The sequence below is a fragment of the Mirounga leonina genome, unplaced genomic scaffold (genome assembly GCF_011800145.1).
Source record: "Mirounga leonina isolate KUSES-001 unplaced genomic scaffold, KU_Mleo_1.0 Mir_115, whole genome shotgun sequence".
Lineage (NCBI taxonomy): Eukaryota > Metazoa > Chordata > Mammalia > Carnivora > Phocidae > Mirounga > Mirounga leonina.
Genome location: NW_023270268.1, coordinates 96599969 through 96616264, shown reverse-complemented (window position 1 = coordinate 96616264; position 16296 = coordinate 96599969). Strand labels below are relative to the sequence as shown.

Genomic DNA, 16296 nt, shown 5'->3' with positions numbered 1-16296 from the left:
GCAGTGGGGGCTCCAGAGCTAGGGGCCCAGAGTGTGGAAGGTGCCCCTGCGTCAGGCAGCGTGCTACAGGAGGAGGAGGGTGACTGGATTCTTACACCCGCATCTCCGGGCGGTGTGGTCTGGGCAGGCTACACAGTCTAGCCTCAGGCTCCTCACTTGTAAAGCGAGGTTAATACCCCTCTCTTGCGGGGGCGCTGTGAGGGTTTGCAAGAATGAAAAGCTCTTCGCTTGGCCCATGGTACGTGCTACAGAAACGGTAGCTGTTTGATGGCTGCCGCTTTTAGACTCTCGCAAGTTCGGATTACCGAGGAGGAGCCAGGGCACCGAAGGCATAGGAAGTACACTTCCTTTACTCCAAGGAAAGAGCCTCCATAGTGGTGGCTGCTGACGTGGCCGGGGGCCTCGCTCTTGGTGCCCCATCCCTCCTTCTACCATGGGGTGGGGGGTCAGGAGACTCCGGTTCTAGTCCCAGACCTGTCTCAGAGGCTGCGGGAGCCCCTACAGCATGTAACACTTCTGCGCAGATGAGTTAAACTATAACGCCCCTCCGACTCCCGGTTCTATGACTGGGGGCTTGTAGGCTTGTCACTCTACTGGAAGTCTCAGGACCCTGGTGGTACGTGACCTCCACCTGAAGCCCTGTCCTAGGTTGGGAGGTGTGTGTGTGTGGGGGGGGGGGACTGATATGGGTGCCCCCCTTGGGAAGCTGGCCGTGGGGGAGGAAAGAGGCTGGCCTGGGTGGGAGGGCTTGAGTCTAACTCCCTGCCTGGGTTTAATGAGCCCCAGGGCTCTGTGAGGGCTGCTTTTCACCACCTTTTATTTGGCCAGACAGGGGGCTCAATAAATCTTTAGTTCTGTGGACTCCCCTCGTGGAATTGTTGAAGGAGAAAGCTTTTTGCAAATGACTGGAAAGCCCTTTGCAAATATAAAGTGCTTATTTAGATGCAAACGAAAAATCCAAGGTGCCTGTGACTCATCTGGTACCTATTGTGCTTGCTTCAAAGAGCGGGGGCTCGCCTGTGTGACGGCTGCCCTTTGACAGCCACTTAAAGAACTCTCTGGTGAATGAATTTGGTCGCATTATTCCCGGGCCCCTAGCGGAGGACTCGAATTCTCACCGCTCAGAACGTGTTCTCCTCCTCGGACACTTTCTCAGCCCTCTCCCCAGAGCTAGTTCTGACCCAGGATGCTGTGGGAGGGGGCTGGCCCCCTGGGGAGGCAAGGAGCCAAGGAGGCGGGTCGGGGGAGAAGGGGCTTGTGCTTTTTTAAAAAGAAAAGGCAGCATTAATCCAAGCATCCAGGGCTATTGCCTAAGAATCTAATGACAATAGTATTACTTGCTTTCAAAACCTCTTTTTATCATTTCGTTTCCTTTTCTAGCTCTTACTACCCTGTTAGTACATACCAAGGCTTCACGGCCAAAAAAATGCTGAATCCATTTGGTCAAGTTTGTCAGACTGGTGAGTAGCATTGTGTGCAGACCAAAGGTCTGCATGAATGACTGCATTTTTAATGAGTTGACCAGCTATTTGGCATCCCATGAACAGAATTTAATGCTGTGTACTGCACACGGCCCTGAAGGATGATGGAGACAGCTTTTCCAAGGCCGATTTTCGTTCCTAGAACAGAGGAGAGCCTCCATCTTGAGGTTTGGTGAGGATGGGTTCATGTCGACACACAAGGCAAGAAGAAAGCATCCTTCTCCACTGGGGTCTAAGGCATGGCTTGGTTCCTGAGTTCAGGTAGTGAGGGCAATGCATTCTGGGGCTTTTCCTCTAGGGCACAGAAGCCAATTCAGGGTTTAGTCTTTTGGTTGTGGTGGAAGGTGGAAGTGTATGTCAAGCATGGACGCCGCCAGTGAAAGGATGCTCTTGTGCAGTTGGAAAGAGGCACCCCCTCCTGGCCAACTCCAGGTTTGCAGAGAAAGGCTGGCTGAATTCAGTTCCCAGATGCTTGTGCAGGGCACAACCTCACCTGCCAGCCCCCCACATGTGGATGTGTGTGGGTGGAGTGTGTAGGCACCCTCTCAAGAGGATAGAGAGGAGAGCCGGGGACCAGGAGGCAAGGAGGGGGCTGCCCCAGAGCCTCTCCTAGTAGCTCTTTGTATAGTTCCCGGCTCCCTGCTCCAAGGCTGATCTTCACCCCCTGGCTCATGTTCTTTCTGAAGGTGCGTATTTGTCCTATAAACAGTGGCTACCTTCAGATAAGGACCACTCAGTTCCGTTTAATATTCTTTGTTCAACTTCTGTAACAGGCACAACAGGGAGACTCACAGGTGATGAGGAGCTAGGACTACTATACTGGTTTGGGGTGGTAGAGGTGATGATAAGCAAACCAGAGGCAGTCTGCTTCTTATATCGCTTATATATTTAGGTACTAAGTGTCCAGAAATCACACAAAAGACTTACATGTTCTAAGCAGAGTTCTATTCTCAAAGAGCAAAATATATTATAAAATCCCTAACTATCCCTTCATTTTAAAATAGCTTTATCAAGATACAATTCACATATCACACAATTCATTCACTTAAAGTGTATAATTCAATGTTTTGGGGTGTATTTATAGAATCGTGTGACTATCTCCCTTTATTTTTAAACACATTTTTTAATGGTATGTGTCCCAGCCTTATGAACACATTCTTTAATTCTCCTTCTCAGTTGGAGAGCCAATTCAAGTGGTAAAAGTAAAAAGACTATCTGGTTGACTGATTGGTCTGCAGTATCACTAGAGGGTGGGGGTTTCGGATCCATTTTTTGGTTATTGTTCAAGATTTCCATCTCAGCACGTGAAAGGGAGTTTAGGCTGCTGATAGAGAGGGTACAACCCCGGGTCGTGGAAACGTCAAACATCAGGAAATGAGGAGGACCTGCTTTAGGACCTGGAGATGCCTTGAGATAGTTAAAGAGAAAGCACTATGAGAGTTCAGGGGTGACTGCACCAAGTTGTAGAAATTTGCAAGGGCTTCATGGGACAGGGGGCAGGTGTGGTAGACCTTGAAGCAAGAGATGAATGTGGGGCAACCCGGAAAGAGATGAGATTGAGAAGATAGACTGAGGCCGTAGTGCAGAAAACTTTGAATCTTGGGCTGGGAAGGTAATTTTGATATTTACTCCGCAGGCCAAGGAGACGCTGAAGGGTTTTGGGGAGGGCAATGGACATTTGAACTTTATTGCCGTGTAGGACCAGTTAGGAGGCTGTGGCAGAAGTCTGGTGACAGGTCATAGGAACCTAAAATAAGCAGGCACAGTAAGAAAGGAAAGATGGGGCAAATCTGGGGGCAAAATGGCAAAAAATGGAGTCTATAAGCCTTGACTGCTTAGATGTGGGAGATGAGGAAGAGGAAGGGGATAAAACCTGAGACTGTAAGGCAATGATGCTGCCAACAAGGGATGATCCAGGCAAGATGGTTTGGTGCTTTGATCGTTTGGTCTTTAATGTTTCAAGGAGGCAGTGAGCTATCTAGGTGGTAATATGGTTTGAAACTCAGGGGAGATCTTAGGGGTGTAGCTGGAGATTTGAGGGGGCTTAGCACAAAGCCCAAGATTATGAATTTGGAGTCAGATAGACATGAATTCCAATGCTGGTACTGCTCCATACGAGGGGTGTGACTTTAGGCCAATTCCTTAATACCCCTGAGAAATGGAAATGAAGGTAATAGTAGCAGCTGAGTTGTTGTGAAGATGGAATGAGGGAGTGCCTGTCAAAGCCTTAGCACAGTAGGTAAGTTCTCAATGATTGGCAGACCTTGTTTGGGTCCCCGTTCAAGCTAAGGAGAGGGTGGATGGTACTGCTGGGAGAAAGGGTGGAGGAGAGAGAAGAGGTGGACAGTGGATGAGGAGGGAGGCAGGAGGGGACTCAGAGAAGGGAAGGGTGGAGGCTCTTGAGTAGCAAGAGAGGTCTCAGACTGGAGGGCAAACTTCTTTCCCCAAGGCTCTCTGTGGGCCTGGAAATGTCCAGGGGAGCCATGGGCGCGTCCAAGGCCCAAGCAGGGGAAAGGAGGAAAGAGGTGAGGAAACCAAAGAGGATAAGTGAGCAACAGAGGAGCCCAGGGCCAGGGCAGCCCGCTCTTGGGGATGGAAAGAGATACCACTCAGATGGAACATCCACAGATTTGAGTCACAGTCACAGAGATCCACTCCAGCAACTGAAAAGCAATTCTAAAGAGACATCATTGTTTACTTGTTTGCCTTAAACTCTATGAAGGAAATAAATAAATAGATCACAGCCATACTTCCTAAAATTACCCTTCTCCCCATCCAGTTCTGTCTTCTCTCCCTTCCTTGCAAATCCTCCCAAGCTTTTCTCTCTCCTCTCCCTCTTCCTCTTTCCCCTCCCTTCTTAAAAAAACAACAAAATAACAACAGGAAGTTTTCCTCCCAACTCTTGTCAGCTCCCCTTCTGTCCTTGTCCCCCTCCCCCTTTGCTCCCAGTTAGGAATCACAAAAACCCCCAAAGGCAAACCCAGAATCCTCTCTAGGGCTCTGGGAGGAAGGAAAGGCTAGGAAAGCTTATGGGATGATTGTTTTTCTCCTGCCACAGGGGTTTCTTCTCTACTGCAAACCATAGTTTAAAAGAAAAAGAAGAAGAGGAAGATGTCCTAGGGGTTAAGCTCCACTTGGTGGAGACCCCAGTGCCCTCAAACGCAAAGCCTGGGTGCCCCAAACAGCAGAAGCAGCTTCCCCAGGCTGGTTTCCCACACCGCCTGGCAGCCAACACCTGCTGGCAGGGGAATCCCAGCCCTACCTGTCGATGCTGATGGCACAGAGGTTCAGGATGCTGGCTGTACACATCATGACGTCCAGGGTGACGAAAACATCGCAGCAAATGCGGCTGAAGTTCCAGACTCCACCTGTCACCTGAGAGGCAGAGACAAGGCGGTCAGTGTTTCCCCCCCGCGTCCCAGTCAACTCTGCTGCCTTCCCGAGGCTCCCCTGCACATGCGGACGTGCCCTCCCTGTGGTTGGCACTGTTGCTGCCAAGGACAGGCAGATGCTGAGGGCGTGCTGGGCGGCTCAACGTGGTCACCCCAGAGAGGACAAATTCATGGAATGTGAGAACATCAGAGCTGGAATTCGTCCAGTGTTTCTCAAAGTGGGGTCGACAGTGGGGTTTAGAGATGCACATTTCTGAACCCTTCCCTAGGCCTACTGAGTCAGAATCTCTGAATCTGGAGCTGATACATTTTCATTTTTAAATACCCCCTCCAGTCCTCCCCTGCCCCCACGCCCGTACACCAGGGTTTGAGAATAACCGATCTAGGTCAAACTCAGGAGGCAACTAAAGCTCATTGCGGTTAAGTGATGGGCCCATAGATGTCCAGCTGGTAGTGAAAGAGCTTGGGTGAGAGCCAGATGTGTGCCCTGGGCCCAAACTGCCTTTCTGAAGCCCTCTGCACAGTGGAGAGCTCACCGTGTACCCAGGGAATAAGTGGAAGACACATTCTCCATGAAACTTACCTCTAAAATGAAAATCTATCTGGCTTCTGGTTTTAAAGCTGGGGAGCATTCTGGAACAATATCTGTAAGAACCTATGTGAAATGAGTCTGTGGCAGCCTGCCTGCCTTGGACACCCCGGTTTCAGTCCCCAGGAGGTGGGGGGAAAGGTGGGTGCAGGGCATTGGAAAGGGGCGCAGGTCCTCTCTCCCACTCCCAGCACCAGGGAGGACAGTCCTGACCTCACACATTTACATGTGGGTTCCAAGCTCTGAAACTTCCTCCCGCTAATGTAATTTAATTTGATTCTAACACATTTCTATTTTGTTTTAAATGCTTTTTTACATAACCTAATCAAACCAGAGAGGTGTGTCAGGGTTGTCACTTTCAGAGTGTCCATAGACTCCGTCTTTGGGCCCCAAGGCTTTTGGGCATTTGCCCCTTCCGCTCCGTGGGGACCATGGTTCTCAAGGAGAAACCCCCGTGAAGCTTGGTGCCCCAGCGGCAGCTGCGTGTGCATGATATCCCTGCTGGGCAAGCCCGGTGGCTGTTTAAGGGGAAGGGGAGTGAAGAGTAGGTACAGTAGCCTCTAAAGTAGCTTCTCAAGGGAAAATGGGAGAGCGCGTAAAGATGGTGCAGTTGCTCTGATTCATTTTCGTCACCCAAGATTCTTGTTACCTGTCCGGGTCCCTTTCCTGTTCATTCCTGATTTATCCCACTAAAGGAAGGTTCAGAGAGCCTCTCTCCCCTAATCACTTCTTTCCCCTTCGATTTATTTCTTTTCAGCATCCGATTTTATCCCTGTATTTGGTCATCTCCAGACTATTTTGAGAAACCCTGACCAAAGATATTTTGTCTGAAAGCAACAAGGCAAAGGTCAAACTAGTAAAGAAGTAATTGTTTTTGTTCATTAGGTTGTGGATTTACTTTCTTTCAGCTCAACCATTTGGCTTTATAGAAATAAGGCCTAATGTGAATTTATAAGAATTCTGAGAATGAGAAACTCGTAAAAAGGGAGGTGTGCAGTCATAATAGCACGCTGATTTACAGGAGCCAGGAGAATAAAGGACGGTTTTCTCAGTACACAGGATGGTTGTATGCTGTAAAGGCTTCTTGCAGAAGCACTGAATATAAAAACCCGGCAGGTTTTTATATTAAATCTCATTTTAACATATGTCTACTATGCAATATATGTCTTAAATTGGATAAAACCCACTTTTTGCGGGCGCCTGGGTGGCTCAGTTGGTTAAGCGACTGCCTTCGGCTCAGGTCATGATCCTGGAGTCCCGGGATCGAGTCCCGCATCAGGCTCCCTGCTCGACAGGGAGTCTGCTTCTCCCTCTGACCCTCCCCCCTCTCATGTGCTCTCTCTCAAATAAATAAATAAAATCTTTAAAAACAAAAACAAAAACAACCCCACTTTTTGTTCTGTAGAATTGTGAATGCCTGTTTGTGTCTGTAAGCTGGGGTGAAAATGTAGGTGCGAGAGGATAGTTGCAACAACAGCAAACTCCAGTGCTTGCTGGGTGTTTATTTGTTCATTCATTCATTCATTCATTCATTCATTCATAAAGCAAGTAGTTGTGAAGCTCTTAATACTTAGTTCACAGAAGGAGGGTTTGTTATGTGTTTTAAGAGGTTTTAAAAATGTACTTCGGACCCTGTCCTTGAAGAACTGATATGGTAACTGAGGAGCAAGGCATTCTTAAATAAAATAACCAGAGATCATCATGAGGGCCGAACATTGTTAATACAATCTAATGTTTATTGAAAACTTACTTTACATGTGTCACTGGCCCACAAAACCTGTTTTTGGGAATTTCTACAGCTTTGAAACTTTAGATTCTGAAAACTGAATTTGTTTTTTACTGTGTGTGCTCTTAAAGCTTTTTGGGGACAAATTATACACTTATTTTAGAGGAAAGTAAATGACTGTTACCTAATTCTGTAGGAGCAGGGACTCTGACTTGTTTGCTGCTGCATCCCTGGCTCCTAGAGCAGGGCCCAGCACGCAGATATATTCTGGAAGAGTGAATGGTCTCTGACCTAATCTATATTAATAGTAATAGCTAACACTTATTGAATGCTTACTAAGTCTTGATGTTCTGCAAAGCACTTTACATACATGGCCTCTTGGCTACTTCTCATCCTGTGAGGGGTGGCTACTGTTTTCACGGCAGAGAAAGGGCCAAAAACTGGGAGAGGGTCAGCACCCCACCCAGGGTAGCACAGCCAGCAGAAGCAGACAGCCCACGGGAATGTAGGTCACGACCTGCCCTGCTCCAAGGCAGCGTCAGGTCAGGAGGGGGCAGGTGCTGGAAAAGGATGGGGATGGGCAGACACAAGGGGAAGGGAGAAAGCCATGTGCTCAGCAAGGATTTTTGTGTGACAAACGGCATCACCTCCCTTCTAGGAAATGAGGCACCCTCTTTCTGATCGCCTCTATCACAGGGTTCCAAAAATAGTGCAAAGGACAGGGGTGGCTGTTGGCCTTGGGGTCTAGTGAAAGCACACACCCAGCAGGTTTTTTGCTACCCTGCTTCTTAAGCCCCTCGCGGCCAAAGCCCTTCAAGCCTCCCCCTGGCTTCTCCTGTGCACCCTCCCCCCCATTCTGGCTGTCCTCATCTTCCGTCTCTAATTCCGCCATGAAAATCCCCATTCTCCTTGATCTCAGTGAAGTGTCAAAAAGAAAACAGCCTGATCAGCAGATTGAAGTAACTCCCACTAAGGTGCATCACTTAGCCTTCCCTGGAGCTTACTCCTTAAAATAAGTCTCTTAACTGGTGGATGTATAGTGAAAATACTTATTTTGTTTTTTTTACTCGAGTCCTCCACATGGAGTAAATAAGAGTGAGCAATCAATAGAGCTGCAAAGGGCCATGACCATGCCCAAGTAACTCTCAAAGCTGTCTCAGAGCAACCCAATGAGGCAAATATTATTTTCAATTTATCGGTAAAGAAATGGAGACTGAGAATGGTTGTGTGCTTTGCCCAAGGACACATAGCTAGTAAAAGAAGCTGGTATTTCAATTAGCAATAATTGCACTTCGGATAAACCTCATTGGCTACGATACTGCCATGCGCAAAGCTGAAGCTGGCATTTCAAACCCTTAATATTAATGATTGCTCTATTTTGCCTCTCCAGGTTAGCGCCCTGCTGTACCCCTGCTGGGAAGCCTCCAGGTTCACTGCATTCTGCCATCATAGGAAGGAGGGGAGCTGGTGCTGGCCCATCCATCCACCACACAGCCAATATGTTTTGAGGGCCTGGTACTTTGCTTAGGTGAGTATACTGAAATAAGTGAAACCTGTTTTTGTCCCCAGGGCCTCAGCATACAGTGTGAGCACGTAAAGGGGACTCATATATGAGTGGGTGTGGGTGAACTGAGGGCCCGGGAGAGAGACACCAAGAGAATAACTATGATACGATGGGAAAAGTGCTGATGGTGAGGTAAGGACAAAGTGTGGGGGAACATAAAAGGGAAAGGGTGGGGGCGCCTGGGTTGCTCAGTCGTTAAACATCTGCCTTCGGCTCAGGTCATGATCCCAGGGTCCTGGGATCAAGTCCCGCATCGGGCTCCCCGCTCAGCTGGAAGCTTGCTTCTCCCTCTGAGTCTCTCCCCTTTCACGCTCTCTCTCAAGCTCTCTCTCTCAAATAAATAAATAAAATCTTTAAAAAAAAGGGGGCGGGGGAGGGAGTTTTGAAATTAAAGCAAAAAAAAAAAAGAAAGCAAAACCAAAATCTGATGGATTTGAGGCTCGTTAGAGACATGATTCTACCTTTCTCCTAAATTCTAATGAATAACTCACTACAGAATTCTGCAGCAGCCAGGTGGTGTTACTCTCACTTGCTAATGAATATAACTAACTCCCTTTGGCAATGCAGAAGGTGGGAGTAAGCAAGAAAGTGTCTTCAGGTACTGAAGTTGGCTATTGATTTCCAACAGACACAGCCTAAGGCAGCATTTCCCAAATTTATTGATTATAAGGCAGCGTTTCCCAAATCACCTGAGGCTCTTGTTAAACAAAATGATTTTCAGGACCCACTTAGAATAATAAATCCCTCCAGTGATTATTCTACTGCCTGGGAGGTTTGGGAAATGCTGGTCTGAGGATGTGGGGGTCAAGGTAGTGGGCATGACATTGTCTTCAGAAATGGTCATCCCTAAAAGCAGCGTTCCTTGACCATTCTGTGTTCCACAGATCCCTTTGGTCTCATGGTTCCCTTCTCAGAAGAATATTTTTAAGTGCAGACAATAAAATACAGTGGATCACAAAGAATACCAATTATACTGAAATACAGTTACCAAAGTATTTTAATATATGTGCTTCTTTAATAATGCATTAAATAACAAAGCCTGGCAGCAGGTCCAAAATCCCTGTAATTTCAAAGTACTCGTGAGTGTAGATGGTATTTCAAGGTGTCCACAACAACTCTAATGGGATTTGAAAATATAAATATCTGTGATTTCTATTGGGGACACTAAGGATTGCTTCTGCTGTGGGTTGATGCCTACATTCATAATTGAAGAAAATGCTAAGTTTCAGTTTAGTGAAAATAAAGAAGTAATTTTATTTACATCCAAGTTGATGGACTCCCCTGATGAAGAATTCCTGCTCTAAGGATGGATTTTTAGTTGTTTGGGGAGATGTCTAAGGGGCAAAAATGGAGTTACTTCTCTAGCCTCTTCATTCCATTTATGTTTGCCACATTTGGAATTTTTTTGGGGTGCAGGGGGATTGTTATGAGGCAAGATAGGGGATCCAGTTATCTGAATCCCGGTTTCCTCATCTGTGAAATGGGGGCCAGTTTACAGATTAGTGTTTCCTAAATGTCAGTTTGTAGCAGGTGGCCAGCTGCTTGCATAAATTACCTAGGGTAGGAGTGGGGCTGGGGCAGGGGGGCTGGTACAATTACTATAGACTTCCAGAGCCATCCCTGGAAATTCTGGTTTGGTAGATCTGGGGTAGACCCAGTAGTTTGTGTTTTGAACAAGCAGTTCTCTGTAATAAAGATTTAGCTCAGAACTGCTCAAAGTTTAGATGCATAAGAGTCATGGAAGAACCCGTTGAAAATGCAGATTCTCCTTTATTTTTACAATCAGTGTCCTTACAAGGGTCAAAGGTTCCTCTCTCCCAAAACAGTTTTGTTCTTTCCCATCATTATCTGACCTTGATCAGTGTCTGTGGTGGGTTTCCCTGCCTCAATGCTACCCCCCTGCTCTTTTTTGCTTGGTGTACAGTACTCAGTTCTCACGTCGTTTTTCCTGTCCACACTGGGACCCAAGTGGTCTGAGTTTAGTATTCTAAAGGTTCCTCCGGCTGCTTACGTTGCCTTTCTGCCCTGATATAAGTGCATTAAACATCACAAAAGGTGCTTAACCGAGTGGAACAAAATGGGATGTTTGTGCTTGGAGAGGGAGCTCCACACAGACTGCAGCTTCTAAAGCAGGAAATTAAAAACTTGAGAGGGAATCAGAGAGAGAACTATTTGTTATGGAACAGAAAAGAGTTTTCGAGAAAATGCTGCAAACTGAATTAAAGAGACAGCCAGGCCAGAGCCCGCTGAGATATAACCTACTCTGAGATCACCTGCATGATTTTTATCCTGAACTTCTCTGCTAGGCCTGAGGACAAAGAAAACTGAAGGTCAGTGAGTAGCCCCTGCTAGTCCCCCTGCCCAAGCCCAGGCTCCCGTGTGCCTTAATGAAGAGGATGGTGCCGTGAAAACCACTGTGGTGTGTCCATGCTGGCTGTCCTCTGCCTTCGTTCCGATAGTCCTTGGATTCCACTGGGAAACCATGGAATTCCTGAGCAGGTCTTTGATGTGTGCCATGGAAGGAACACATCATCTCTGCTAAACCAGCTCTTCTCTCCAGTGATTAGTTCAGAGAAAATCATGGGCCAGAAGCCAGTCTAATCGAAGTATACCTTAGCACTTATACTAGAAATCCTGGGACACAGATTTTCTCTCTTGGTGTGAATAGTGTGGTGTACACATGTGAGGCCTCCAACTTACCCTATGCTGTGGATAAGGCCAATACAGAGATGAGAGCTGAGAGAGTTGTGGAGAAATGGAGCTGGAGCCCTGTTCAAACTGTGCCTGCAGCCCACCCTACCACAGGACTTTTAAAGTCCCTGGTGTGAAAGAAAAAGGCATTCTGTTTATTGCTTAAGTGAGCTGGAACTAAGTTTTCTTTTACTTACTACTAAGTGTCTTAACTGAGATATTTATAGTTCACACCTTTGAGTTATCAAAGCACTTTCGAGGTTGACGACAGTTGAGCCTAACATCAGGCCTATGAGATAGGAAAAGTATTCCTGTCACCTCCATTTTATTCACTTGATTCCTGGTCTTCTGACTTCCAGTTCTGAGTCTTTCTCATAGCATAACCCTGTGCAATCCCAGTGAATTCCAGAAGCACAGTGTTCTGTGACATTTTATTTGCCCATCTCACATCAATTCCTCATTACCACATCCTCTTTTTAAATAAAACCCACATTTTCACTTTCTTTTCTATCCTCCCCTGTTTCCTTCCCTTATGATCCAATTTTGGCTAATTAAACTTAAGGGAAGTCCTTTAGGAGATGCTTTGAGGTGCTCCAGGGAAAGGGCTTTTTTTCCCCCCTTTCTCTCTCTTTCTTTCTCCACTGTCCCCATCCATCCTATTTTTGAATACGGTCATGATGCTGAGGGCCATGGCAGCCATCCTGTGAGCAGCATGAGGAAGTAAGCCAGTTTGCCAAGGATGGAAGAGATTGGTCCTTGATGACACCATGGGGCAGCTGAATCAACACCAGCAATCCCCTTCCTCCAGAATTCTGGTTCTGTGAGAAAAGGAACGCCTATTTGTTTAAGTCGCAGTGAGTAAAGTTTTCCAATATTTACAGCATACATACTGGTGCCTGGAAAAATTAGGCAATTTTCCTTCAAAGGAAGGTATCTGGCCAGTATGAGCCAATATTTCCTTCAAAGAAGATAGATGTATTCAAATCAAAGCATAGGAAGCTGTGAATTTGGCAGTTAATTTGGCCACTGCATGGTGTTCTTCTCATTTCTGTGCTGTCCTCTTGGGGGCCCTCAAGCCTTACAGCAGTCTCTATGCTATGGTCAACACTGCATCCTTTCCTCTTTCCAAGGGAGCCCTTAGGTATAATCATGTAATTACTAGACCAGTTACTCAAACTGTACCACCATTAGGACAAGTTAGTGTGAGTAATGCTTTGCTCTTCTCTGAGACACATGGACTTATACATCCACAGTCCTTTTAAGGGCTCAAGGTACTCTCTTCTCTCATTGAGATACCCTGTCTGCTTCTCAGGTCCACAGAAAGCAGGCAGGTATTGAAGATGAAAAAAAGCATATACTGTGGTGGGTTAGGGAGACCCACTCCTTTGGAATAGAACCTTCCTAATATCTTAACTGGTTGTCTGTTAATTATGGTTGCTTTAAGTCATATTCTTTTATTGATAGAGACCCTTAGTGGACTATTGGCTAAAGTGGTACAGAAATATTAAGTAGCATTGACTAGAGCTTTAAAGCAAGTAGGGAAGACCAAAAAGAGGTCCCAAAGCCCATTTCCCAGTGGAGAGATGTCTCCCAAATCTTCTTTATGTGATTGCAGACTTATTTGACCATGCTCTTGATTACTGAACACTTGCACCAAATAACCTGTTGGACAGAATGCGTATTCATTTTTATGATGGGGAACCAAGAGCTTCACCAGAGCTCATAGGAGAAAACTCATAAATCCACCCTGCAGAGCGTCCAGCAAGCCTTTGGTAACATTTCATGCTGGCTCTCTGTGGGCTCAGTTGCTCTTCTATGCTCAGCAGAAGGGGGACATCATCAATTTTGGCAGGTGTGGCTAGCAGGGGATGCCATGGGTGTCTAGCATGGAAAAATCACAATGTCAATATCCTACACCAGTATCTACAAAGATTTTCCAATATGGTCTATCCAGAGTCCTGGAAGCAACCCCAAATGGACAGTTGAAGAGGGACCTTGAGTGGCTTTGTTATAGATACCAAAAGACTGGTTTTATTTCAGAGGCAATTAAATTAATATTAGAGTGAAGGTCTTCATCCTGTATTTCTTTCTGGCATTCAGCCTTCTGAAAGACTTAAGAAACCTTATAATGTATAGGGGTGGACAGAAACACTTTGAGGTGTGGGATGGTGGTGTTATGAATCATTAACTAATCCATACTGGTTTGTAGCACTCTAAATCTGCCTTATTCTCGAGGAGAAATATCACATGTTATCTAACTCCTTTTCAGTCTCATTATTATTGAATGTAAAAAAAATAAACAGTTCATTGAAACAATAGATATAGCTGCAAATGGTATAAGCAGGAATTGCCCATCTAATGCATACATTACAGAAAAGATTCATTTAATCATTCATATAGGAAATATTTATTTAGCACGTATTATGTGCCAGGTAGTGTGTTTAGACTATAGGAAAAAAAAAAAGAACAAAGACATAGCTTCTGACTTCAAGGTTGTCTCAGTTTGGGTTGACAGAAAAGTCAAGATAATTACAAGATCTTTTGCCATCAAGATTATCCTAACAGGGAAAAATTAATGCTTGGTTTTTTTTTCCAACTCTTCCCTTAGCCTTTACATCTATCCCAATCAGCCTAGATGTTTTTCTGCTTTTCCTTTCCTTTTCTAGTTTCTTGATTTCTTTCCTTTGTGTTTTCCCTTTGAGATCATAAGTCTAATTTTAGTTCCCAGTCATTCTTTAATAGGGGTAGCAGCCTAGGCGGTCTATGTTTGAGGTTTTTGCTCTCGTGTGATATGTCATACTTAATTAACTGTCACCTTCACTATTAATATTAACCGAGATATTAATTTGATGAATTTTAATTTCTCTTAATCATAGCATCATTTTGATCCTTCATTGGATACCTCTTTAAAATGATACATGATACACAGTGCAGGAGGGACATATTAATAGTACATTAAAGTGTTTTGAAAAAACTCTTTAGTAATTGCATGTTTTCCTGGTAAGAATATCTGTTTCTTGAACAGGTGTAGGCACCCTGATTCCTTTGTTAGTAAATGGATGTTTTGTCTTGATCACCTCCTGACTCTGTTGCACTTTCAAATGAAAATACTTTCAAATTGAAGAAATGTTTCTCTCCAGAAGAATTCTCCAGGGTCTGCTGCATTATCTGACTGGCGAGGGCTCTGTACTATTAATGGAGGCATCAAAAATATAAATGTGAAGGTTTGGTCTGTTTGGTAGCAGAGTCTGTAGAGAGCTGGTACCCAGGAGGAAAGAGCTGAGTCTAAGGGTAACTAAACTATCAAAAGAAGTCTGATCTATTTGCAGACTGTTTTTTCTCTCTTTTCCTCTTATTCATTAAAAAAATTTTTTTGTTGTTTTTCTGAATTCCTTCTGCACCCCCTTCCACCCTCACTGTTGTCCTGCATCCGTCCAGCAGTTCCCCATCCCTCTATGTACATTGAAACACTGATGAAGATGCCCACGGACTGCCTCCCTCAACCCCCCACATCCCTGAGACATGATTGGCACAGAGATTAAACCTGATGCCTTTTTAGGATGAGTAGCATCACTCAAGCCCAGTCACCTGGATGCTGGAGACCCAGGAACACAATCATTCCTGGCTCCTTGGTTCTGATGTGGGCAAGTGATGTCAGATAATGGCTGTTCTCAGGCCTTCAGTTCCCTTAGGAAAGGGAGAATGACAGGAGCCCTCCTTCCTTCCTAGTCCCAGGATCGTGGCAGGGAGCATTTTGAGCCCAGAAGGCCAGGAACTCAGGGAAGACAAAGACAAGTATGGTCACACAGGCAGCCTGCAGCTGGGGCTCACTCACCTCCAGGTACACCACCCAGGGCATCACCAAGGTGGCCACCAGCAGGTCTGCCACAGCCAGGCTCACCACCAGGTAGTTGGTGGTGGTCTGCAAAGCCCGTTCCTTCAGCACTGCCACACACACTAGACCATTGCCGAAGACGATGGCCAGGATGAGCGCACAGTAGGAGAGTGCATAGTAGGCGTGTGGGCGGCCCCAGCTGGCCCCTGTGGAGTTCTCTGCCCCACAGGTGGAGTTGATCTGGCTGCTCAGCTGGCTCAGAGGCGCCATAGCCCAGAGGGAGAAGAGTGACCCCAGTGGATTTCCTGGAAGGAGACAGAAAACAATGTGGTAAAACTGGACTCTTTGGAGCTTGGCTGCTTGGGTACATTTTTATGTATTGTTTCAACAAATATTTATGGAGCACTTCCTATATGCTTGGTACTGTTTTATGCACTGGAAATACAGCAATGAAAAAAAAATTCCTGCCCTCATGTTGGGGCCCACTGGGGGAGGAGAATACAGTAAGAAGTAAGATAAAGAATATAGTATGGAGGAGAATACAGTAAGAAATGAGATAAATGAAGGATGTAGTATGTTCGATAATGATATGCATTTTGGAGAATGATAAATCAGAGAAGGAGGTAAGGAGATGGGCAGGATTTTGTGTGTGTGCCTAGGGTATCTGAGGGAAATTTTTAATCAGGGTAATCAGGAAGCCCTTGTGGAGAGGGTGACAACTGAGTCAAGACCTGGAGGACATGAGGAAGCCAACCATACAGATATCTGCAGGAAGAGTGGTCCAAGCAAAAGGGATAGCAGGTACAAAGGCAGGACAGGCTGGTGTGTGGAAGGCAGAAGGGAGACCAGAGTGGCTGGAGCCAAGTGGGATGGAGAGGTTGTGCAGGACCATTGAAAGAGCTATGCTTGGACTCTGAGTGAGATGGAGAGCTGTTGCAGGATGAGAATCCCAGCTCTGCCACTTCCTAGTGCTGGGCCTTGGGCATGTTACTGCACCTCTCTGAGCTTCATTTTCCTC

The 16296-nt window shown here is 46.0% G+C and overlaps 1 protein-coding gene and 1 pseudogene across 2 annotated transcripts in view; both read right to left on the bottom strand.

The window, feature by feature from the left end:
* DRD3 (dopamine receptor D3) overlaps window positions 1-15548 on the bottom strand; it is a 31909-nt gene extending 16361 nt beyond the window's left edge. For both annotated transcript variants that reach the window (XM_034990412.1, XM_034990421.1), the window contains exons 1-2: window positions 15279-15548; window positions 4744-4856 (exon numbers count right to left, since the gene is read on the bottom strand). In XM_034990412.1, coding sequence (XP_034846303.1) covers window positions 4744-4856; window positions 15279-15548 — 383 coding nt within the window. The remainder of the gene's footprint in view (window positions 1-4743; window positions 4857-15278) is intronic.
* On the bottom strand, window positions 8353-8523 carry LOC118007142 (annotated as a pseudogene).
* Window positions 15549-16296: the final 748 nt, after the last annotated feature.